General features: G+C 44.9%; 13 protein-coding genes across 13 annotated transcripts; 6 read left to right on the top strand and 7 right to left on the bottom strand.

Moving 5' to 3' along the window:
• Positions 1–56: 56 nt before the first annotated feature.
• On the top strand, positions 57–2495 carry PICMEDRAFT_14480 (hypothetical protein). Its single transcript, XM_019160393.1, has one exon. The coding sequence runs from the start codon at positions 463–465 to the stop codon at positions 2155–2157; it is 1695 nt and encodes a 564-aa protein (XP_019020087.1). The 5' UTR covers positions 57–462; the 3' UTR covers positions 2158–2495.
• A 254-nt stretch (positions 2496–2749) lies between these two features.
• On the top strand, positions 2750–3301 carry PICMEDRAFT_30609 (hypothetical protein; the record flags this gene model as incomplete). Its single annotated transcript, XM_019162644.1, has 1 exon — positions 2750–3301. One exon carries the CDS (start codon positions 2750–2752, stop codon positions 3299–3301), a length of 552 nt encoding a protein of 183 aa, XP_019020086.1.
• Positions 3302–3447: 146 nt separating this feature from the next.
• On the bottom strand, positions 3448–5316 carry PICMEDRAFT_9475 (hypothetical protein; the record flags this gene model as incomplete). The annotated part of the gene is made up of 1 exon (XM_019165096.1): positions 3448–5316. The coding sequence occupies one exon, from the start codon at positions 5314–5316 to the stop codon at positions 3448–3450; it is 1869 nt and encodes a 622-aa protein (XP_019020085.1).
• A 180-nt stretch (positions 5317–5496) lies between these two features.
• Positions 5497–5945, bottom strand: PICMEDRAFT_14478 (hypothetical protein). The gene has a single exon (XM_019160392.1). The coding sequence runs from the start codon at positions 5937–5939 to the stop codon at positions 5784–5786; it is 156 nt and encodes a 51-aa protein (XP_019020084.1). The 5' UTR covers positions 5940–5945; the 3' UTR covers positions 5497–5783.
• A 19-nt stretch (positions 5946–5964) lies between these two features.
• On the top strand, positions 5965–7509 carry PICMEDRAFT_14477 (hypothetical protein). The gene has a single exon (XM_019160391.1). The coding sequence runs from the start codon at positions 6254–6256 to the stop codon at positions 7415–7417; it is 1164 nt and encodes a 387-aa protein (XP_019020083.1). The 5' UTR covers positions 5965–6253; the 3' UTR covers positions 7418–7509.
• Positions 7461–8237, bottom strand: PICMEDRAFT_89605 (hypothetical protein). Its single transcript, XM_019165049.1, has one exon. It carries the CDS (start codon positions 7924–7926, stop codon positions 7522–7524), a length of 405 nt encoding a protein of 134 aa, XP_019020082.1. The 5' UTR covers positions 7927–8237; the 3' UTR covers positions 7461–7521.
• PICMEDRAFT_89592 (hypothetical protein) lies at positions 8077–8924 on the bottom strand. The gene has a single exon (XM_019165048.1). The coding sequence runs from the start codon at positions 8569–8571 to the stop codon at positions 8227–8229; it is 345 nt and encodes a 114-aa protein (XP_019020081.1). The 5' UTR covers positions 8572–8924; the 3' UTR covers positions 8077–8226.
• A 61-nt stretch (positions 8925–8985) lies between these two features.
• Positions 8986–9870, bottom strand: PICMEDRAFT_57106 (hypothetical protein; the record flags this gene model as incomplete). Its single annotated transcript, XM_019163215.1, has 1 exon — positions 8986–9870. The coding sequence occupies one exon, from the start codon at positions 9868–9870 to the stop codon at positions 8986–8988; it is 885 nt and encodes a 294-aa protein (XP_019020080.1).
• A 305-nt stretch (positions 9871–10175) lies between these two features.
• On the top strand, positions 10176–10856 carry PICMEDRAFT_57105 (hypothetical protein; the record flags this gene model as incomplete). The annotated part of the gene is made up of 1 exon (XM_019163214.1): positions 10176–10856. The coding sequence occupies one exon, from the start codon at positions 10176–10178 to the stop codon at positions 10854–10856; it is 681 nt and encodes a 226-aa protein (XP_019020079.1).
• A 1111-nt stretch (positions 10857–11967) lies between these two features.
• On the bottom strand, positions 11968–12327 carry PICMEDRAFT_70555 (hypothetical protein; the record flags this gene model as incomplete). Its single annotated transcript, XM_019163672.1, has 1 exon — positions 11968–12327. One exon carries the CDS (start codon positions 12325–12327, stop codon positions 11968–11970), a length of 360 nt encoding a protein of 119 aa, XP_019020078.1.
• A 934-nt stretch (positions 12328–13261) lies between these two features.
• PICMEDRAFT_70554 (hypothetical protein) lies at positions 13262–16000 on the top strand (the record flags this gene model as incomplete). Its single annotated transcript, XM_019163671.1, has 1 exon — positions 13262–16000. The coding sequence occupies one exon, from the start codon at positions 13262–13264 to the stop codon at positions 15998–16000; it is 2739 nt and encodes a 912-aa protein (XP_019020077.1).
• A 10-nt stretch (positions 16001–16010) lies between these two features.
• PICMEDRAFT_14474 (hypothetical protein) lies at positions 16011–18990 on the bottom strand. Its single transcript, XM_019160390.1, has one exon. The coding sequence runs from the start codon at positions 18942–18944 to the stop codon at positions 16095–16097; it is 2850 nt and encodes a 949-aa protein (XP_019020076.1). The 5' UTR covers positions 18945–18990; the 3' UTR covers positions 16011–16094.
• Positions 18991–19378: 388 nt separating this feature from the next.
• PICMEDRAFT_57103 (hypothetical protein) lies at positions 19379–22762 on the top strand (the record flags this gene model as incomplete). The annotated part of the gene is made up of 1 exon (XM_019163213.1): positions 19379–22762. One exon carries the CDS (start codon positions 19379–19381, stop codon positions 22760–22762), a length of 3384 nt encoding a protein of 1127 aa, XP_019020075.1.
• Between the last annotated feature and the right edge of the window lie 249 nt (positions 22763–23011).

Below are 23011 nucleotides of genomic sequence, written 5' to 3'. Positions count from 1 at the left end.
CAATCTTGTCCTCTGACACCCCTGTTGGGCAGGTGGACGTGTAGAGAAGGGCACAGCGGGGGCGGGAGTAGGACACAGCGGCAGGAACGATCCTACGGCATATACACCGGCACGCATACACGCACGCACGCACCCCGACCCTGTTCTGCATCTAGACAGCGTCCGGCTCTTCCCCCTCCCCTACTTGAGATCTGAAGGACGTTGTAAGAGTGGCATAGCTTTTACTCACGCTTATATCCACCCACATTTTTTCGAAGCATACCCGTCTCCCTGTCACAGACACAGGCCCCGGTGTTCCGTATATACCCACAGCACACACTGCATCCGACGGTGTAAAGCGAAGAGCAGTCAGCCAGCGAGCAGCCAGCCAGCGAGCAAACAAGCAGACAGCAGACATCTTACTAATTCACTCACACCCGTCCACACACGATGAGCAGCAACTTCTCGAACCTGTCTTCAGCCATGGCGATCCAGCAGCCCGGCAACGGCGACTCGTCGCAGCCCATCAACATCTCTTTCTCCAGAAACAACTCCCTCTACCAGAACCCCCGGTTGCGCAGGGAAAGTATAGCCCACTCCCAGGGAGTCGGCGGCGTCTCCTGGGGCTCGGTCGGCATCAGCTCCTGGTTGCGGGACGAGGTGTTCATACAGAACCACAACAACATGCACCAGAACCACCACCAGAGCCAGAACCTGAACCACAGCCAGAACCACAACGCAGGCATGCAGGGCGGCGGCAACGTCCAGTACCAGCAGCAGAGAAATCAGTCCATCAACCTCTTCAACGGCAACTTCAACAACAACAACGCCATGGACTTGCGCGGCGACAGCATCATGATGTACGACTCCTCCGTCCCTAATTCGTCGTACTTGGCAGACTTGGAGGCAAACTACTGTAAAGACTATTCCTGCTGCGGCCAGATCTTGCCCACCTTGCACGACTTGTTGAGACACTACGAGGAAATGCACATCCAGCAGGACCCCACCTCCATCCAGTTGAATGGGATGAACCTCAACACAAACCCAAACAACGTCAACCACAACAACCTGAACTCCTCCTCCGGCCTCGACAGAATGAGAATGGCAAATAACTCGATAGGCGCAGTCCCAACCAATGAGGTCTTTCTCAACAACCACTTGAACACAAAGCAGAACTTGAACAACAACAACAAAAAGTTCAGCATGAACCCTAAGTCCAACAGCAAAATCTCCAGCTTCAACCTGAACATGACCTACGACCAGAATAACAACCACAACTTGCAGAACAATGAGCTCCATAAAACTCTCTCCAACTTCAACTTTGGAGATACCAACCAGGCGAGCCTCAACAAGTTGAACAGTCAGGAGCAGGAATCAATGCAGTTTGACTTTTCCACAAACAATGGCGCAAGCTACTTCCAGAACGACCGTCTGACCAAAGACTTGGAAAATCAGACAAAAATGTTCCACGAACAAATCCAGCACCAACTCAATAATCCTCAGAGCGCATATGACGGTAACGACCACACAACAAACAATCTTAATAACAATACCTCTAATAATTTCAACCTTAATAACATGAACAACCTTAATAACACCCATCAATCCAATGACAACAACTCCCATGCTGATCTCAACAACACCAGCAACAATACCAACACCCATAACTCCCACGGCACTGGTATTCCAGGCAACATCACAAACAACCATCAGAAAATCAAAAACACACAGCTTTCAATGCATAAAGGAGGAGGAATACGAACTCACAATGACGGTGAAATGGACATGGACCACGATACACAGTTCCAAATGGATGTTGACGACGCAAACATGGATGATGATGACATGGGTCAGGAAGTATGCATCGACGATCCGGCTAGAAGACTTTATGTCATCGAACGGAAGGACGAACGTCCTTTCCAGTGTCCCGTTCTCGGCTGTAGCAAGACCTACAAGAACCAAAATGGTTTGAAGTACCACAGATTACATGGCCACCAGAATCAAACGTTGAGAGAAAACTCGGATGGAACTCTGTCAGTCATCAACCCGGATTCAGATTCGCCGTACCCGAATGGAATGGCCTTCGAAAAAGATAAGCCTTACAGGTGTGAAGTTTGTGGTAAGCGCTACAAGAATCTCAACGGCTTGAAGTATCACAGAGGTCATACAACGCATTGATCCAATATCGCAGCATAGAATCACACCCTATCTTACCTTATCATAGGTATGCTAGAATTCAAAAAGAATAAAAGCAGTGCAAACTAGCACTCGAAAAAAAAAGTCATCTTCTTTTCTATAACCCAATAGACAGCATAGTTTCCACGCAAACTAACACCCTTTTACCGCCTACGATTTTTTCTCATCACTTTTTCATGCTAACCCCTAACAAATGTCTACACCATCTGTGTATAGATCATTATATAAAGCTACGTATATAAATCCATTTGTATCTACACCATTTCCATTCATTTATATTATAGTTTGTTTATTTCCAATACATGATAACACTGCGCTCAAGAAGCTGCTCGATGATGTCAAAAATAAGAATAAAAAATTTGGGGGGGGGGGGGGGGGGGGGGGCTCGATTTCTCTGCCCTCTGAACTTTCTGCGCCACCCACTCTGATAAAGAAGGCTGGGACACGTCCTCAATTTCTTTGCCTTTGTTTCATTTCTTCTGCTAAACCAAAATTAAGTGCAATTGTTTAGCAATTGATTGTTTCGCAACCGTATCGAACACTATTCTTACAAACCACCAGAGGAGACCACAAAATGGCATTTCAATACGTTCTCACTTTCTCCCTTCTTGTGGCCGAAATGGTCATGTTCTCATTGATTTCATTTCCACTACCATCTAAGATTCGTCGTCCGCTATTAAAAGCATTATCCATCCCGTTCCACTCACAGCAATTTCAAGTGGTCACAAAATGTGTCTTTGTATTTATAGGTATTATGTTTGCAGACTCGGTCAACAGAACCATGAAGGTCACCAACGAGCTATACAATGGCACTCTCAACAGCAATGACATGCTAAACGGTGGAGTGAGTAGAGCAGAGATCCAGTCTAGAAGATTTTACTCTCAAAGAAACATGTACCTTTGTGGATTTACGTTGTTTCTCTCCTTGATATTGAACAGAACATACACTATGGTATTTGACTTATTGGAAGTGAAGGAAAAAGTCAAAAAATTGGAATCCGAGTCCGGTTCTCGTCCAGCTGCTTCGGATGCAAATAATGAAAAGCTAAGAGCAAAGATCACGGAATTGGAAGCAGAAAAGAAAGCATTGCTAAAGAAATCAAAAGCTTTAAGTGATGAGTACTGACTAACAATAAACAATCATGTATCAATTGATAGAAAAAAATAGTATCTTTTTTCCTCTGGTTCCTTCTTTCTTTTATTGTCATACAAAAGACATATACGAACTCATATAACTTCTTACATAGTTAACTGACGATTCTTACGTGAAACCTAGTTTCTCGGCGTTTCATATGAGTTACTTTTATGCTTTGGAATAAAGCTAAAGCTCTCATTGGCAGGACCCATAAACATTTCTGTAATTTTGATCCAATCTTTGTAGTCACTTGAGCCTAATAAAGTTTCCATGTCATCACGACCTCTCCATTTTGGTGGTCTTTGATTTAGTTTTGGTGGTAGTTTTTCTAAAATTCCTACAGGAATGTATCTGTATGTGAAAGACAAAAATTCACACAAAAATCTTCTACTCGTGTTTATGCCGAACTCATCAGTACCCCAATGCTGTAATGCATATTTGGCATAATCTTCTATAATTCTTAATCTTTCAGTTGATGACTTGTCGAGGTATTGTTGAGCCTCAATTTCCTCAAAAATCCATGGCTTAATCAATGCACCTCTGGCAATCATGACCGTATCCACTCCTTGCCTGGCAGTATGCTCATACCAATCTTCATGGGTGAAACAGTCACCATTACCGATCAAGTAGACTGGATTTGGCCTATCTGAAACATCTTTCATTTCCTCGTATTTTTCATTATATGTTTTCACAACCTTACCAACCTCCTCGATATAATCCCAATTTGCTTCTTTGGTGTACCTCTGTTGTCTTGATCTGCCATGGATGGTAATTGCACCAACGTCTCCGGCATTCAGCAATTTTTCCACAATATCAATGGCTACAGGCTTCTTGTCTAAAATACCCATTCTCATCTTAACAGTAATTGGGAGATCACCACTACAATCGTTCATCAACTTCAAAAGGTTTTTCATTCTATTAGAGCTCGACATCAATGCTGAACCTTCACCTTTCTTAAACAATAAGTCAATTGGACAACCGCAGTTCAAGTTAATTTCACTGACGTTCTTGTTGGCAAATTTGTAAATGGCCTCAGCAGACTTAGCAGCTTGCCATGGCTTGGAAGCTGCAATCTGCACACCAAAGCCGGGGTATTCACTCTGGTGTGCTTTCAACAATGCCCATTCGCTATTCTGACCACTGATTAAAGAGTTGGCTAAGGCCATTTCGCTGTACGTAACGTCTGCACCTAGAGTTTTCATCAATCTTCTGTAAGGTAAATTACCAACTGTTGTTAATGGTGATAATACCTTTTTGTTCTTGTAATCTAACTTCTTCTTTTCCGAAGCCTTGACCTTAGATTCGTTGAATTCATTCTCTAACGCTTTTCTCTTTTCAGCGTCCATTTTTGCTACCCTGTCTTCATCAACCATCTTTAAAGCTACTTCGCTTGTTTTGAAGTCAAATTTCTTGGCATGTAGCAATCTCTTGTCTGCAAGGCTCACAAAATTGACTTCACCCTTGTTCTCATCTCTAGCATAACCTTGTTCATAAATCAAGGTGTTTGTGTCACAGTTGAAGTGAGATTTCAACCATCTACATTTGATTCCCATCGGGCAGTAACCCAACTCCTTCCACACTGGACAAGCACCTTCGATACAAGGCTCTTTTTGTTTCAAATAAGCAGTGACATCATGACACCAGCTACACTCGGAGCCCTTAAGACATTGCTTACCTGATTCAGGATCCATTATAGACGGACAGATTTTCATCTCGTCCTTAACTTGAACTAACTTCCTAGCTTTATTTTGACCACGGTTTTTGTTCTTGCCTTTGCCCTTGCCATTGTTGTTGTTGCTCTTTTCCATCTCCTCTTGCTCCACAGCAGTAGAGGCTTCTGCAGCATCGTCATCGAAAATTGCATCAGCATCAGAAGCTGAAATTATGTATTCAGGTTTGATGGAGGCAACACCCTTAGGTACCTCATCGGTTTTAGACTTCTTCACTTCAATAGAAACATCCGTTACTTCTTCTGCTGGTCTCTTGTTTGATTCAACCTCAGACATTGTTTGAATAGTATATGACAGCCGTTTGATGTCTGTATCCACTTTTACTCGAAGGTTGGTTTCCAACTTCCTACTGAAAAACTGATAAAAACTAGTAAAAACTGAAGAAATGGAAAAAAAAAAGTTGAGAGCCTGAAAAATTCACAATAGCTAAGCATCAAGTCACGTGGCTGGTGTGGCCCCAAGACAGCTTTTTCTGTGTATGTGAAACAAGCTTAATTAAGCTACTTAACAGTTGCTTCATGACATGATATAAGTGTATTGTGACATGAAAGGAACTGACCAACCTGCTGGTGTTACGATTGACAATCAAAGCTGAGGCATCTAGGGGACATACATTCCGTGTTGGCATTGAGCAAGTTACAATTAGATTTGATAGACTTCATTTCCTTTACCTCCCTTTTCCTAGCACATCCACCAGCCGACCTTTTTGGACCGTGTGCATTTGTTTCGGAGTGGTTATTCACCTAACTAGAGTGCTTTCTATCCCATCCTATATTCCACTTCCGAATAGGCAAGGCACTGATAAGCCTACTGAGTTGCCTCATTGGGAATGGACCATGGGCCCAACTTCCTGAAAGGGAAAGTCCATACGCTTCGCTCTGCCAGCCATTTTTTTCCATTTTTTTATCTTCGACCAGATCAGACGAATGAACAAAGTCGGGGCCGCAGAGATTGCGATGTGCCCAAATTTAAGCTTTATCGTGCCAGCTTCAAAACAAAGGTGATAAGAGGCAGAGAAAAATCAAGCTAGTTCAGTTACTTTGCTTTTCTTCCAGTCACTCTCTTTCTTTTCTTCTAACTCCTCCCGCCAGCCATCAAAGTGATTCTCTCTGCTTTTAGATATCGGTTGTTCGGTTTAGCTTTCATCACTAAACGGTCAGCAGAATACACACATTTTTACAACAGTATTAGGTTCGGTTCTAGTCGAATAGAAATGGCTACTAGTAACGTCATTATTGGTGCTAAGCCTGTGGTTGCAAATGATGTTGAAGATGCAGTGAGAGAACAAGAACAAGATGGTGAAAACGAACATGTACGGAGTGAAATCAACTCCTCCGTTATTCCAAATATGATGCATGTGAAACCGAGAAATCCAGATGACAAACCGATAAACATTATCAGAAGATATCAGAAGGAGGGCAGACCGGTATTTGTTGCGGGACCGATGGTGCGATACTCAAAACTACCTTTCCGTAAGTTAGTCCGTGATTATAAATGTGACATCGTTTACAGTCCAATGATACTAGCCAGGGAGTTTGTGAGAAACGAAAACGCCAGGTTGAGTGATTTCACAACGAACAACTCGGACAGACCGTTGATCGTACAGGTTGGGGTCAACAACGTTACAGATTTGTTGAGATTTGTTGAGATGGTGCAGCCTTACGTAGACGGTATTGGCATCAACTGCGGATGCCCAATCAAGGAGCAGGTACGTGAAGGTATTGGTGCAGCTTTGATGAGCAACAGACAGCTTGTTTCCGAAATGGTGTACGAGGTGAAGAAAAGATGGGGGGACGATATATGTATTGAGACCAAGATTCGTGTTCACGACGATATCAATGAGACGATTGATTTTGTAAAGAGTGTCGAAAAGGCAGGAGTTGACTTCATTACTGTGCATGGAAGAACCAAGAATACACGGAGCAGCCAGCCAGCCAATTTTGATAAGATACGAATAGTCAAAGAGAATGTCAGTGTCCCTGTCATTGCTAACGGAGACTGTTTCAGCTTGAAAGATGCATACGAGATTAGGGAGTTGACCAAATGTGACGGTATTATGGCCGTTCGTGGGGTTTTGAACAATCCTGCGATGTTTGCAGGGTACGAGAAGTGTCCATGGGGTGCAATCGAGAAGTTCTGGGATTATGCTACTGCGTACGGTTTACCTTTCAGATTAGTTCAACATCACTTATCATGCATGATGGAAGGGCTTATCGAGAGGAAGACACTTATCGGCTTAAACGAGTGCAACGACCTCATTGGGCTGCTCGAGTGGTTTGACCAAAGGTACGACTTGAAGAGACCCGGGGAGGAAGGCTTTGGAACAAGCGTCAGCGTTCCTATAAGAGAAGACCGGAGCAAAATGGCAAATTTATAGATTTTGCAGTTTGTATAGTCAGTTACAATATACCATTAATAAGTTTAAAGAAACCCTTACTGTCTGTATAGTGAGTGTATTGAGAGAGAGAAAATAAAGCCAGCCTAGGCTGCGTGCGAGGGAGTTAGGCCTGCTGAGGGAGAAAAAAAAGTCAACCAAGCGCTAATGCTGCTACTCAAATGCCAATGGTGATACTGTATGGACGATGGTTTGACGTTGTGTCCGGCTGGGTCATCGAAACATTGACCACTTGAAGAGCACCGGATGAAGGATGAAGGCATAAGGATATGCCGCCTTTTTTCATGAGCTTTGCAGGCGCCCGAATTGAGCTCTTTAGACTCTTTCCCTTTTTTTCTCCTTACAATACACATAGAAAAGATGATGAAGTTTTTTTTAATCGTGCCAACGTTTGAACAAGGCATGGGGGTAGCCCCCTGTGTTTCCAACTTGTTTTGTCTGCTTCGTTTTGAAGGGGGCATTACGCGGACTAGTTGTTGTGATGGGTACATTTGTCATAGTTACACTGATTTTTCTTTGTGTTGTATATGTAGTGTAGCCCCGGCCTCAGCCTCAGCCTCAGCTTAGCCTTAGCCTTAGCCTCAGTTGTAGTCACCATTCGTGGTGAAGGTAGTTTACTTTGCTGTGTGTAGCATCGTTTCCCGTGCCTTTGAGTTTAAAAATTTTGAAGATTTTTTATTAAAGTTTTATTAAAAACAGTCGTAGGGATTTTATATAGATAGATTAGAAAACTATTGCAAGGATAATTTGTCTTGGACTTGAGTCAAAGTGATATGCAGTAATTAAATAATTTATTCATCATCTTCAACGACGATAGTTTCTAAACCTTTAACAGTAGGGACACTGACGGATTCGACGTAGGAGAACATGGTGGCCTTTGCGTTTTCGTCTTCGTTTCTCTTTCTGGAGATTCTCAATCTCAATCTGTAAGGAACACCTTGGATACCTCTCTTCCACAATTCAACGTTCAGTTTAGGATCTAATCTGACATCGTCGGTGCCCATGTGTAATTTAGCGAACTTCTTGATCTCCTTGACGGCCTTTGGAGCTCTCTTCTTGAAGGTGACACCGTGGAGTCTCTTGTGTAAGTTGATGGTATATTCTCTGGTGACTGCGTCCTTTAATTCCTTGGCCATTTTGTACTGTTCAGAGGGGATGGGTGTTCTACTTGTCTGGAGGGGAAAAAGAAGAAGCCTGTATATTCAAAGTCTACAACTAAAAACCACTAAAGTAACAACGAAATTTCACCCTGTACATTCCTCCAGTATGGGAGTCCTCCACCTCCAACCCGCTGGGAGACCATACAGTACGTAGGCAGCAGTCGCTGGTCCCCGATTGGTGATGCGGTAGGTTGCGAGCGAGGGAGGGAGAGAGGAGAGAGTCGCGCCAGCTCCGTCGCAGCGGGTGCATGCCTTGTGGAAAATCTGGAAAATTTTTGGGAGTCCCGCAGTGCTCGTATTTTTTTCTCATTCTGCGGTTCTGACTATAAGACGCTTTTTTGGAGCTCGAAAGACCGTCCGCGGTGACTGTGGTGCGCGGGGTGGCAGCGCTCACGTGCACGCGTCGAGGGTTTGAGCGAGCTGCCTGTAGAGCGGGCTGGGCGAGCGGTTCCGATCGGCAGAGGGTGGCTCTGTCCCCGGGGTGACGGGCTCGAGAGATAAGCGGAGACAAAAGAGGTCTGTGTCTGGGGTGTTGTTGTCGATTCTGTCTCGGACACGGAGCATTTGCTCGGAGGTGAGCTGGTTCTCCTGGTTGGCGATTGTGTAGGCAGTGAAGAGCTCCTTGCGGCGGAGAAGCACGCCGAGGATGGCGAACTGGAGGCGGCCGAGGTAGTCCTGGTCATGCTGGCCGGACGTGCGGGCCCGGAAGGCCTCCTTGTAGTAGTGGTCGAGAAGCACGAGGTCTCTGCCGGCGTGCTTGATCCACAGGAGGAGGTTGGCGAACTGGCGATCGAGCTTGACGTCTTTGCGGGAGCGGGGGTGGGTGCTCTGCTTCTGGAGCACGTCGCCGGCGGCGGAGGCGCCGGCTGTGGCGGAGTTGAGGTACGCCACCTGGTCGAGCACGTTGCCGGCCTCGACCTGCAGCATCTTGTCGGAGACCAGGCCGGTGCTGCTGGTGCTGCCGAAGTGTTTCTTTGCAGCGAGGTTCACGATGAACATGCACAGGAGCCGGGTCTCCCAGATGCGCATGATGTCGTCGACCTGCAAGTTGAAGCTGTTGATGGCGGGGTTGAGGACCAGCGACTTGCAGTAGTTTGCGACGCCGATGTAGTCCGGCAGGGAGGGCTTTGCGGCGCCGTCGCCGGCGTCGTCGCCGGCCACGCCGGCGACCAGCTCCGCGAGGCCCTCCGGCGTCGTGTTGTAGACGCGGTCGCTGTCGCCGATCGCAGCGAAGTTGTTGCTGTTGAGCAACCTCGTGTAGGACGCCTGCAACATGGCTGGGTGGGACGCTGCAGTGTGTGGCTGGGCGTTTCGGGGCCCCGAGCCCACTCCGTGCGCAGTCGTGGCAGAGACGTGTGTGTCTCCACCCCTCTATCTGTAGCAGCACCCGCACCAATGGCGATCGCACTGGCCCGTTTCCCCATCCGGACGCTCGCGTCCTCGCTCGCGAGGGGGTGCTGCCGGGGGCCTGCGAAGCTGAAAGAAACTCTCCTGCTCCGGCAGCACCGGCCTGGGACGAGCCCTTGCGGCCGTGGGCCGCCCACCACCCACCACCCGCCCCCACACCCACACCCACAGCCATGCCAATTGCGTCGGCAGCGAGGGACCAGATCAAACTGCTGCCCTGCAAACACCTGGGCCACGTCGAGTACGTCGAGCGGCCGTCAGCAGCAAACTACAGGGCGTTTTTCCTCAACCTCACGCCGCAGGAACAGCACTACGTCGACCACACGCTGCACGGCTCAGCCCCGGCACCTGCACCGGCACCACACCTCGCCCCTGTCCCCGTCGCCCTGCCGCTGTTGCCCGATTTCGTCTGCAACCACCTCAACTGCACCATCGACGTGCGCATCCCGCGCTACCAGCTCTACCACAACGACAACGTCTACCAGCGCCATGTGTGGGGCACCGACGTGTACACGGACGACAGCGACGTCGTGGCCATTCTCTACCACTGCGGCATCCTGCAGAGCACAGACCCGCTCGCTGACGTCAGCCCTCACCCTCAAGTTGCCCCTTTGCCCGCAGAGCCCCGCTACCCCGTCCAGCCCGACAGCCCCGCCGCAGACGTCTCCGACGTGCTTGTCGTGCGTCTCCGCATCCTTCCGCCCCTGACCGCCTACCACGGCTGCTACCGCCACTGCTACAACTCCCGGACCTGGGCCGGCCCGGCGCAGCACGACGGCGCCAGCGTCGCCATCGACAGCGTACGCTGGTGCCGGAGGTGCAACCGCGGGCCGGGTCTACGTGAACTCCGCTGAGCCTCGCGCGGGGCACACGGTGCCCCGCGCCGTCGCGTCGCTGCGCTGCAGCCGCGATTACCCTCAAGCTGTGACACACCTCCCACACTCCCGATACGCTGCGGCGTGCCGGGGCAGGGCCCACGCCTCGCAGAGTGGTGTCTGCGGACAAGCGTTTTCTGCAGTGCAGGGCGTGCACGACCGCCCTGAGCCGCCCCAGCGTGGGTGGGGAAAGCTAATCTGAGGCGCACACGCTATCTTCTTCCGTTGCACCGCTTGGCAGAGAGACGGGGAGAGCGGTAGGAGGAACAGAAGCACAGAGCACAGCGCACCGCAGCAGGCGTTTCTATCGTGTCGGGACATCCAGCACAGGAGCAGATACCACAGCACAGCGCAGCGCAGCAAGCACCGAGCACAGCAAGCACAGCAAGCACAGCACGATGGCGAACGAAGTCAAGCGCAAGCGGTCCATCGGCGACTCGCTCAGAACCCGCTGCGCCAGCGCCATGCACTCTCTCAGGCAGATGTCCAGCGCGGTGCTTCTACACCACGAAGAAGACCGGGACGTGGACAATCTCTTCGAGACGCTCGACAGCGAGGACGAGTTCAAGGACTACACAGACGTTTTGAGGAAAACTTCGGACAACACAACAAGCCCAACCACCATGAGCCCCTCCGCAGAGGCGTCCAGGGTACGAAACTCTAAAAGCACCACCGACAGCACGCGCACCAGCACGGCCAGCACCAAGAGCACGACCCTCTCGTCCGACGGGTCGGTGAAGCAGGCCGCCGGGCCTGCCATGTCCGGCGCACAGCTGTGGGAGGAGCAGAGGGCCCAGTGGTTGAAGCCCACCGTCCCGAAAGTCGAGTACCAGAAGCGCAAGCAGACGCACTCCTTGGGCAAGCTCGCCGAGTACAACGACGACGTGTATCTCAGCGTGTACCGCAACTTGGTGGTGTACGGCAAGCCGCTCAAACGCGGCCTCAACATGGAGGACGGCTTCCGGGTCGTTTACACGGGCTGGGAAAGCACACGCATGTTTGAACGCGTGGCAAAGGGAGGCGCTCCCTGACCAACACGTCTCTCCGCATCTATATCCATATCCACTTCTATATCTGTGTATCAAAGCCTTCATGCATTCCGGGAAACTATGTGCCGCACCGTCGCCTCCAGAATGCGGATCTTCTGGTTGAGCAGCTCCACCCGCTGCTGCACCTTGTCCGTCTCACTCCGGGCCATCCGCTCCTCCGTGTGCTCCACCCGGTCCTGCAACGCCTTCGCAACCTGCTCCATGTACCTCACCCGCCCGTCCAGCTCCTCCTGCACCCGGTCGATCATCTTCTCGTTCTCGTACACCACCCGCTCCCGTCCAGGACTGTCGAACGACAGCACCGTTCGTCGAAGCACCCGCCGGTACCGTTCCCGCAGCTCCACGTTCACCCGCCTCCGCTCTTCCTCCCGCTCAATGACCGTCTTCACACGGTTGTCCATCGCTACTATCGTGTCCTTTCCTTTCCTTCCAGGCTCCACCCGCCGCCGCAGCCGCCGCCCCATCCCCACAACCACTCCCCCCGGGGCAAAATAGGCCGCATATGTGTGTGCCACAACGGTCCGTCTCCTCGGCTGGTGCCTATCGGAAAAACTACAACCCGCCTCTCTGTGTTGCAAGTCCGTGGGGAAAAAAAAGCATGCTGCCGCTATCAGCCTGCGGAGAGAAGAAGGAGGGAAAACAGCACTGCACTACATCACTGCACTGCAACACTGCAAGGCTGTTCATTCTCCCGCTGGCTGCTTATTCGCCGGTGCTGGGGATTCCATCGAACCTGGGTTGATGCACTGGGGGGCCGACTCCCCGACTCCCCGACTTCCCGACTTCCCGACTTCCCGACTTCCCGACTTCCCGACTTCCCGACTTCCCGACTTCTCCAAGTGACGTCTCGTTGACAAGAGCCGACCTCCTGCGTTTTTCTTGGTAACGGGCTGTCCGTGGCTGTAATCTATACCCTCGAGACAACGGGGCCGCAGAGATCGATGGTCCGACTCACACTCCTATCGCAACGTCTCCCCCGCACATCTCCACCGCGTAGTTCTCGTGCTTCTTACCTGTTGGCGGCCCTCTTTTTGACGCCGACTTTACATCAGCTCGGTATTGGTTCTGCAAATCTTTGCTACGCTACCCGACACAGGTTTCGTCTCCCACCAACATTGGACCTAGCTCTAACACAACCTTGTATATCCGTGTTCTTTCCTCGAGGCGCCGATCGGCCGGTTCAAGAAAAAAGACCAAAAATACAGTACGCGGATCCCATCTTGGCTACACACTAGTGTAGACACACATTATTGTCTTATAATAAACCCTTGAGACGTGCTCCAGGTCACCGTTACTGCTCAATTCTTCTCTGCAGAAAGCAGCGGCAGCACAGAAATGGCTGCTTTGTTCAACAAACAACTGGGGTCTTCCCTCCTCAAAGAATCTATCAAAGAAGTGCCTATAGCTATAGCCACAGCAGACAAAATCACCTACGTCGCCACGCCGACAGGAATATACAAAACAGCAACGGGAAAAAAGCTCGACAAAATATATGACTCAATCGTGAAGATTAGAGAAGTGTACTGCATACCACACATAAATATCCTAATCATTGTCTACGATGATTTGGTGGAATTCAGAAACGTAGACAACATTCAAAGCAAGGAAAAACCACATTACCAATCGATAAATATTAGATCCACCAGCGTGTCTATCTGGAACAACATATCGTCCAATCATGTTGTCTCGAGAGACACAAACTCGGATATGATTTCTTTGGCAACGGTGGTGCTAGATCAACGCCAGCGTGTTTCGTATGGGCCAGTTACGCCCAGCGATACAGACAGCCCCTCAAGTGAGACGATGAATGATCCACCAGAACCAACACAGACATTGCTGCCGAAATCGTCGACCGGTGAACTCTCCGACTTGATATCGTGTGTGGCATTAGCTTCGAAAAATCAAGTGGTTGTCCTCAAATGGGTGAACCATAGTTTTGTCGACCGATATAATCTCTATATGTCAAATACGCAGTTCACACAGTTCATCGCAGCAGACCAGCTCTTGTGCATATCCTCCTCTAACCCTAACGACTTGGTACATGTCAACCTCACAACGACTAAAATAAAACACAATGACTTGTTCAAACTCTTGAACATAAAAAGCTCTATGATGTCTTTCAAACACAGTAATCAGTTGGCCAACCTCCACTTCTTCAATAATCGAATAGTGTTCCTCAAATATGACATGTTTATAGCCTTGGCATATCCAAATCTTGAAAAGCTTGTGCATGTCAAAATCACGAGTACCAATTTCAAAGCTTCGAAAATAGAATTCCCCTTCATTTTCTTAATGTACGGAAATTCAATCGAGGTGAGAAGTATAGCCGATTTCAAACTCTTCCAAACTATTCTTCTCGATTCGATCATCAAAATAGACTATCATGATACAAACCTTTCCGTTCTAACCAAAGATAGAATAACAATTTTGGAAATGATAGACTACAACCAAATACTTGAACTCCTCTATAACGAAAAAGATTACGACAATGCAATACTCTTGGTTGAAAACCTGGACATTTCTAATTTTACCACCGATCCTGATTCTACAACGCAAAATGTTGCTCAACTGAAATTTGAGAAGTTACGGAAGTTTCAACTCTTGAAGGCAATATTCTTACTACAATCATCAGATGATCAATTTTCAAAGGCAATCGATCTTTTTGCAGAATATCTGGGCTCGCCAAAGCAAGTAATATCAAACCTCCCTCAAGGGTTGAAACAAGTGATTGAAAGCGGAGAACTACCACCATCATATACCCACAAGTCTCAGATCTACCAGTTGATACGATTTTTCACTGATTCAAGAAGAAAATTAATAAGACTCTTAGATAACACCTTCACTGTTTTCAAGTACAACAACCTTGAAATCACACTTTCCGTTTACAAAGATGACGATTCTGATTTTTCAGTAGAGAAAAATTTAACACTTCTAGATAACTACCTTTTTGAATGTTATTTGTTGGTAAACACAAAAATGATCAACCCCTTCTTAAGATCTAAGACATTCTGCGACTTCAAAATGGTTGAAGAAAAATGTAAAGAATTGGATTTGTTGGACCAACTAATAACTTTTTATTATACTAGAGGCGAATTCAGTAAATCAATTGAGTTGCTACGCCAGTTGAGAAAAATCGATGAATTAGTGAAGTTTTTACAAAAATTGATACAACTTCCTCAGGTTCCTATGAAGCTAATCACAGATAACTTACAAGTCATCGTTGATAGTAATAGTAACAATTTTGATTTACTTTTGTTGAATAACAATATTGACTACTCTAATGTTGACTATAGACAAGTTGTCGAATACCTCACTCGCCCTAACTTGAAGAACTATCGACTAAGATATCTGGAATATCTTATTCTTCACCAAAAAGTCACCAGCTTGGAACTATCAAATGAATTGTTTGATATTTATTTTGCCGACATCGAAGCCAACCACGAGAAAATTGCAAAGCTCTATTCTGTTAGTTCTTACAACGCCAATCAAATTTTGAAAAAGTTAAGAAGCTTACCATCTTCACACATATCCCAAAAACTAATGATACCCCCACTAATGAAATTGGGTAGATATGACGATATATTGAACATATATGTATACGGTTTGAATGATATAGAATCATCCATTGATTTTTGTCTACATGTACGAGATATCAAAAATGACAGCTTGAGTCGTGGTTTGATTTTCAAAGTAATCGACCTGTGTTTGAAAAAAAAAGATCATCCTAGTATTATCAATTATATTCTAAACAACCCCGCTCTTGATTATATCGATTTTGAAGAGATACTTATCAAACTTCCCAATGATATCTCAGTTAATCTCATGTCATCATTTTTAATAATGAATTTGAAGAAAATGAATTCAACTAACAAAAGTCTGATAGTCAAAAATGAGCTATTGAAAGTGAACGTCATAAACATGAAGTTGGACAAACTGAGTCTTGAACGCAAGATGTTCAGAATGACACAAAGCAGTATTTGTGTCCATTGTGGTAGAAATTTTAATAAGTCGGAAATACTATGTTTTCATCCCAATGGAGATGTTCTGCATTATAAATGCTCCAAAGCACTATAAAGCCAGCATAGTACTCTCAAAACTTTTAGATTTGCATTTAAATCTATGTACAATTATGTATCATTATAAACGATTTAGACATGAGAAGAGAGGGTTAGGTGGTTGTGATAAAATTTACCACACTGGAACAATATTTAGTAATTTCGTTTAACTTCTCCACCACTTCAATACAGGACTTCTGGAAGTCGTTCATAGCCTCCACAACTTTGATTGCATCTTCATCAAAGTTCTTAGAGAGTTTCTTGATTTCATATATAGTATCAGAATGTGATTGAAAAAAATTGAATACAATGGCAACTAGCATCTCAAAATTAGAATTCGATGTTATTCCAAACTTCATTGCTTTGAAAAATGAGACAGTCTCATCGTACGGAGGTGTGAACGATATTGATTTGATTTCAAAATCTATGTTTGATGGTGACAACCCCACAATTAAGTCGATGAACTCGCTGTATTTTTTCAATCTCAATAGTTTCGTAAACTCTGTTTCAAACTGATACTCTTTATTTTTATCCAGGTTTAACAACTTTGATGTTGGATTTTCCTCGTCTTGTCGTTGATTTAATTTTTCTAAGGCATCCTTGCCAACTTCGTTTTCAATGGCATTATTACCAACTTTCAAACCTGTAAGTTCCAGGAAAAATGGTAGATTATCTTGCTTCGCTGGAGCTTCTTTTGTTTTATTTCTTTGTTTGATAGAATCAAGATAGATAACAGAGTTGAATTTATTCCTTGAATTGTTGGAGAAGGTAATTAAATCGTTGTTCAAGTTTTCTGGTGATATATACATGCCATCTTCTAAATCAACCTCATCTGAATCTAAAGCACCTTCTATTAAGCTTGATCCACCTTCACCACTTACGTTGGGTAAAAGTATATTCGCAAACTGGTCTTCATCCTCGATATGCTTCGTCGAGATTTTTTTAAACTGGGATTTGTTTGTCCATAACGATATTCCCACATCATTGACATGAGATGTAGCTAAGAATTCTCCATTCGGTGACATCTTCAAATTTGTAGCCACTTTTGGCAGCTTGATACCATCTATGCAACCTCCTGTAGGCAAATCCCACGTTCTTATCGTCGAATCTAGCGATGATGATACCAGCCATCTACCATCGTTGGAAAAGTCCATGGATGTAATTCGATTGGTATGTCCAATAAGCTGTCTCACTGATTTCTGTGATACAGCATCAATGATTACAATTGACAAGTCATCTAGCGCAATGGCAAAAAGGTCACTTGATCTATTGTAACATAAGCTGGTTATTGGAGCATCGAAGGTGAGTTTACCCAAATATTTACTTTGAGAAAAATCATAGAAGCCCACAATACCATCCAAACCGCATGAAACCATTTTCCTATTCATACCATCAACAGCAATTCCTGTGACTGTTTTCTTATGCAGCTTGTACTTCTTTCTTAATGCTCCACTTTGAAGGTTGTAGACACCTATACCACCGTTACTGCTACCAACGAAACCAAAATTACCGCATTGACTGATGGCGATAGACTTGACTATACCTTCGTCTATTGTGTCTAGATGGTGCTTACCTATCTTCTTATTTTTTGAGCTCCAAGTTCTCGCAAACTTTTCGTCTTGGTGTGCAGTCAAAATGTTATCCCATTCTTTTGACCTACTGTTTTCTTGTACAATAGAAACAATTGGGGGGAACTTGTTTCTGAACTTTCCAGACATTCCAGCCTGTAGTTTACCATTTTTAACCTTGCTTTCTTTTTGTGACATCTCTTGAGATTGTGCATCTTTACGAAGTGAGAAAAGCCAAAAAGATCGGTCCAACGATCCCGAAGCAACAAAGTGGGCATTCTCATCACTGAAAAGGATTGAGCTTGGAGGAGCAGAGTGTCCACCTCTAGATCTCAAATGTCTTGGTGGTGTCACAACTGCTGAATTAGTTTCGGATAAAGCAGGATCAAAAACGAATTCCTTCAATGAGTTGTCACCACCGGTAGTTACAATAATTGGGTTTCCATTCAAAAACTGAGCTTTTGACACACCGCCAAACTCTTCCTTGTGAACATTCGGAGAATGATGGATACGAGCATTTCTATTCAAATCATAGAAAAATAGATCACCATTTCTTAATGAGCAGACAATATCTGGGTTTCCATCTGTTCTAAAGGAGACAGAGGTAATCAATGACTTGGAGCCTGTGTTGATGTTTTTCAATGTTTTGCCTTTTTTCACGTTATAGATTTTGCATATACCTTCCACGGTACCAATAGCAATAAAGTCTATAACTGGAGCGGCTGTGATTGTAGTGATACTTTCACTGAACTCGCTGGTAATATATACATTTTTCGCTGTCTTGACATTATAAACCAGCAGATGTTTTGATGTTGCAACGAGAATCTTATTCATGTGAGTTGGCATGTGGATAACATCCACAATACTGCCGTAGATTTGGTTGACTTCAAATGATGTATAATAGACTGTTGGGAACTTGTCACTCGCCTCTCTGTTTTCAAAAACGTAAACTTTGTGATCTGTGCAGGCAATCAGGTACGCATTGAACACTAGTAATTTATTGATTCTAAAATTCTTTTCTTTCCGACTATCAGGAATCTCCATTTCGTGCTCCAACCGACCTCTTCTGAAAACTCCAATTTTATTTCCATAGGCACAGAAGACAAAGAGGGAGCGTGCTGTCACACAAGAGATTGGAGCGGATGTTTGTTTGCTAGACACAAAAAGTAGGTGTAACGTTGCAGCATCATAAATTTGAAACGATCTTCCCACAATTGTGACAATATAGAAGGTAGATCCTAGAGTTCCAATGGCAAAGGGAGTACCGTTAGAAACATGGCCGATAGTTCTGAATGGACTGAAAATCTTGGACTTGCGGACTTGTTGCTTACCATGACCGTTAAGATCGCCCGTCTGTTCGGTGTTCTTCTGTCTTTTCAACTCTGTAGTCGTCATCAGCAAAATATGATTACTTTCTGACTGGCCTGGGTGGTCTATTTTGCGTAACTGTAATATCTAAAGCAAAACCGAATGTTACGAGGACAGACAGGTGAAGAGAAAAAATATACAAGAAATAAAAATTTTTTCCAAACTTTCATGTTCGCCTCGGTTGCCTAAAACGGCAGACGATGGCGGGAGCGATCTCTATTGGGAACAGTACGTTCTCTCCACATTGCAGAGTCCTTTAGTCCCCCGATGTAGCCAGCTGCTGCTGCTGCAAGGAGAAAAGGCGTGCTAGCTGCAAAGAGGGCGTTGTTGGTGCCAAACAGAAAATGGCACAGAAGAAGGCAGACATTCCTTCCAGTCCCCTCAACGACATCAGTTTCGAAGACTTCCCGGATCCCTCGTGCAGAATCAGGCCAGTTAGGGCGATGTCCAGCAACTCGAACATGTCAATCGATTCAGCTGTTGATGACGACCGGCTCCTGGAAGAGCAAGAAAGGTACGATGCTGACCCTGTTTTGTTGACGAAAGAGTCCTTGGACTATCACCACCGGGCCATAGCCTCCATTGCTCCAATCCTTGAAGATTTCACTCCTGTGCTATCCAAATCTGAAATTGTGTCTCCTTCTCAGGATGCCTTGTCGAGAACAGTGTCGAACGTTAGTGCACTAAGCATCAGTCATCACCAACCTTCGGTGGCGTTATCTTCTAGTGGTAGTAATAACAACTCACCAAGTGATACAATTGTCATAGAGGACAGCAAGAAGGAACCTGAAATACAGGATAGCGAGTTATCACAGTCTGACAAGAGCAAATCGAGTGAAGTTTCCGGCCTGTCCATCAATGCCAGTGCATCCAACGCGAATGCTGCTGCAAACCCTGTTGTCACCTCTGGTGAGGCGTCACCACGTCCGATCTCTTCCTCTGACTCTTTCAACTCCATCCTGAAATCTAGAACATTATCCACCTCATCCACAACTGATTCTCCTTCAAGTCCGAAGTTGAAACTCCCTCGCATTGGTACTATTGGAGTATGTGCAATGGATAACAAGGTGTTATCTAAACCATGTCGACAAATCTTACAGAGGCTCATTGCAAACGATGAATTTGACACCGTCATTTTCGGCGACAAAGTCATCCTTGATGAGGCCGTTGAAAACTGGCCAACTTGCGATTTCTTGATGTCATTTTTCAGTACTGGTTTCCCGCTAGAAAAAGCTATTGCTTATGCAAAACTGAGAAAGCCATACTGCTTGAATGATTTGATAATGCAGAAGGCTTTATGGGATAGAAGATTGTGTTTAGAGATCCTGAAGGCTGCTAAAGTTCCTTCTCCTTATAGACTGGTCATTTCAAGAGATGGTGGTCCACAAGTTGACGACGATTTGAGAGCTAAATTGGAGGCAATAGGCATCGATTGTAGCGAAGTGGATGAACCAGATTGGAAGATGGTGGATGACGACACTCTGATGGTGGACGGTCAAATTATCAAAAAACCTTTTGTCGAAAAGCCTGTCGATGGAGAAGACCACAATGTCAACATTTATTACTCCAAAAAGAATGGTGGCGGTGGTAGAAGACTATTCAGAAAAATTGGAAATAAATCCAGTGAATTTGATCCGCAGCTGAATGAGATCAGGACCAACGGTTCGTACATTTATGAAGAATTCATCGATACTGATAATTTTGAAGATGTCAAGGCTTATACTGTAGGTGTGGGCTATTGTCATGCAGAAACCAGGAAATCTCCGGTGGTGGATGGTATAGTGAGAAGAAATACTCAGGGGAAAGAGGTCAGATATCCAACGGAACTTTCGGAAGAGGAAGTTCGAATGGCTCAACGGGTTTGTGAATATTTCCAGCAAACTATTTGTGGATTTGATTTGTTAAGAACAAATGGCAAAAGTTTTGTTATTGATGTCAATGGTTTTTCATTTGTTAAAGATAACAAAGAGTATTATGATACTTGTGCTTCGATTTTGAGAACTAAATTTTTGGAAGCAAAGACTCTGAGAGAGCAAAGTAAAGTGCCTAATCCAATATTGGAGAAGAAACAGAAATGGATCTTCAAGGGTTTTGTTTCTGTTATCAGACATGCAGATAGAACACCAAAACAAAAATTTAAGTATTCGTTCAGGTCCCCTATTTTCATCTCACTCATGAAGGGATATAAAGAGGAAATTATTATTAGGGAAGTCAGGGACTTAAATGTTGTTTTGCAAACCATCAAAGTTGCTCGTGAGAAGAAATTAGAAGATGAGAAAAAGTTAAAACAATTGGAAGGTGCATTAGAGAAAAAAATGACGTTTCCTGGTACCAAGATTCAATTGAAGCCTGCGCTGAATAAAGAAACAGATGAAATTGAAAAGGTTCAGTTGATTTTAAAATGGGGTGGGGAGCCAACCCATTCAGCTCGTTACCAAGCAACAGATGTGGGTGAGCAATTTCGTCAAGATATACAGTTGCTAAATAAAGCGGCATTAGATGATGTGAGAGTTTTCACATCCTCAGAAAGAAGAGTCGTTGCTTCAGCGCAATTGTTCTCCAAATCATTCTTGGCAGAAGAAGAACTACCTGATGATTTCCTGAAAGTGAGGAAAGATTTATTGGATGATTCGAATGCTGCCAAAGATCTAATGGATAAGGTTAAGAAGAAGTTGAAGCCATTGTTGAGACAGGGTAAAGAAGCACCACCCCAATTTGCATGGCCTCCAAAGATGCCTGAGCCATTTGTTGTTATCAAAAGAGTGGTTGAATTAATGAATTATCATCATAAAATGATGGAGCTGAACTTCAAAACTCAGGATGTTGAGAAATTCCAGGCTGACTGGTGCTGTGGTGAGGACCCGTTCCTGTTCAAGGAAAGATGGGACAAATTGTTTGAAGAGTTCGTTTCTGTTGAAAAGGTACATCCTTCAAAGATCAGTGAATTATATGATACTATGAAGTATGATGCATTACATAACCGTGCCTTCTTACAAAAAATTTTCGTCAGAAATGATGATTTTGGTAACTTAGAGGAAGACCAATCCTATTTAAGTGAATTATCCGGCTCATTGGTCAAACAGTACCCAATCAATATATTGGCTATGAATGATTTTAAAGTTAACGACTCAGCGTTGGATGCCACTTCCACTTCATCTGCTGAGGCAAGTAGTAATCCTGCTGGATCCATCGGATGGGTTTTATCGTCATCATATAAGCCTGCACACAAATCACAAACACAACGAAAAGACTCCCCATTTGATGACCCTAAATACAACTTATTACGTGAGCTGTATAGACTCGCCAAAGTGTTGTTTGATTTTATTTGTCCACAAGAGTATGGTATCGATGACAACGAAAAGCTGGACATTGGATTGTTGACATCGTTGCCTTTAGCTAAGCAAATACTGAGTGATATTACAGAGATCAAAGAAACCAACAGAGCAGGAACGAGGGTTTATTTTACTAAGGAATCGCATATCTACACGTTATTGAATATCTTGTATGAATCAAATGTTCCAATGAAGATTGCACGTAATGCATTGCCTGAATTGGATTATTTGTCTCAAATTGTCTTTGAGCTTTACGAGAGTGAAAATACAAGTGGCAGCAAAAAGCATTCAATCAGGTTGTCATTAAGTCCAGGTTGCCATACTCAAGATCCGTTAGACGTGGAATTGGATGACAAGCACTACATCTCATGTATCAGAAGAATTAACCTTACAAGACACTTGGACATGGATTTGGTACAGCAGAAACTGAAGAGTAGGTTTAGTAGGGTTTCCTTGCCAAAGAAATTTACGCCGGTCAATATTTCAAGTCCATTATCGGAAGGTAAACCGTGAAGGAGGCCTAGGTTGTAGTGTGGATGGGCCAATATGCAGGTAGACTTTTGTAAGCTTTACTCTTGAATTTTTTTTGACTTTTTACTTCTTTTTACTTTATGAATTTGATAGTAACCAATGGGAAATGGCCATAATCAAACAATATTTTACATCTACGTTACATTTCAGATTACAATGTTTACCTAATAACCATCCGTCCAATAGTAGAAGCAAAATCTATTGACCAGAAACAAAAAGTTAGGTAGCTTA

This window comes from Pichia membranifaciens (genome assembly GCF_001661235.1).
Source record: "Pichia membranifaciens NRRL Y-2026 unplaced genomic scaffold PICMEscaffold_1, whole genome shotgun sequence".
In the NCBI taxonomy this organism is placed as follows: Eukaryota; Fungi; Ascomycota; class Pichiomycetes; order Pichiales; family Pichiaceae; genus Pichia; species Pichia membranifaciens.
This window is presented reverse-complemented; position numbering and strand designations above follow the sequence as displayed.

Coding starts and splice junctions, on each gene's coding strand:
- PICMEDRAFT_14477 (XM_019160391.1), top strand. CDS start 6,254: ATGGCTACTAGTAACGTCATTATTGGTGCTAAGCCTGTGGTTGCAAAT.
- PICMEDRAFT_89592 (XM_019165048.1), bottom strand. CDS start 8,571: ATGGCCAAGGAATTAAAGGACGCAGTCACCAGAGAATATACCATCAAC.
- PICMEDRAFT_14474 (XM_019160390.1), bottom strand. CDS start 18,944: ATGACGACTACAGAGTTGAAAAGACAGAAGAACACCGAACAGACGGGC.
- PICMEDRAFT_14478 (XM_019160392.1), bottom strand. CDS start 5,939: ATGGAAAAAAATGGCTGGCAGAGCGAAGCGTATGGACTTTCCCTTTCA.
- PICMEDRAFT_14480 (XM_019160393.1), top strand. CDS start 463: ATGGCGATCCAGCAGCCCGGCAACGGCGACTCGTCGCAGCCCATCAAC.
- PICMEDRAFT_89605 (XM_019165049.1), bottom strand. CDS start 7,926: ATGTACCCATCACAACAACTAGTCCGCGTAATGCCCCCTTCAAAACGA.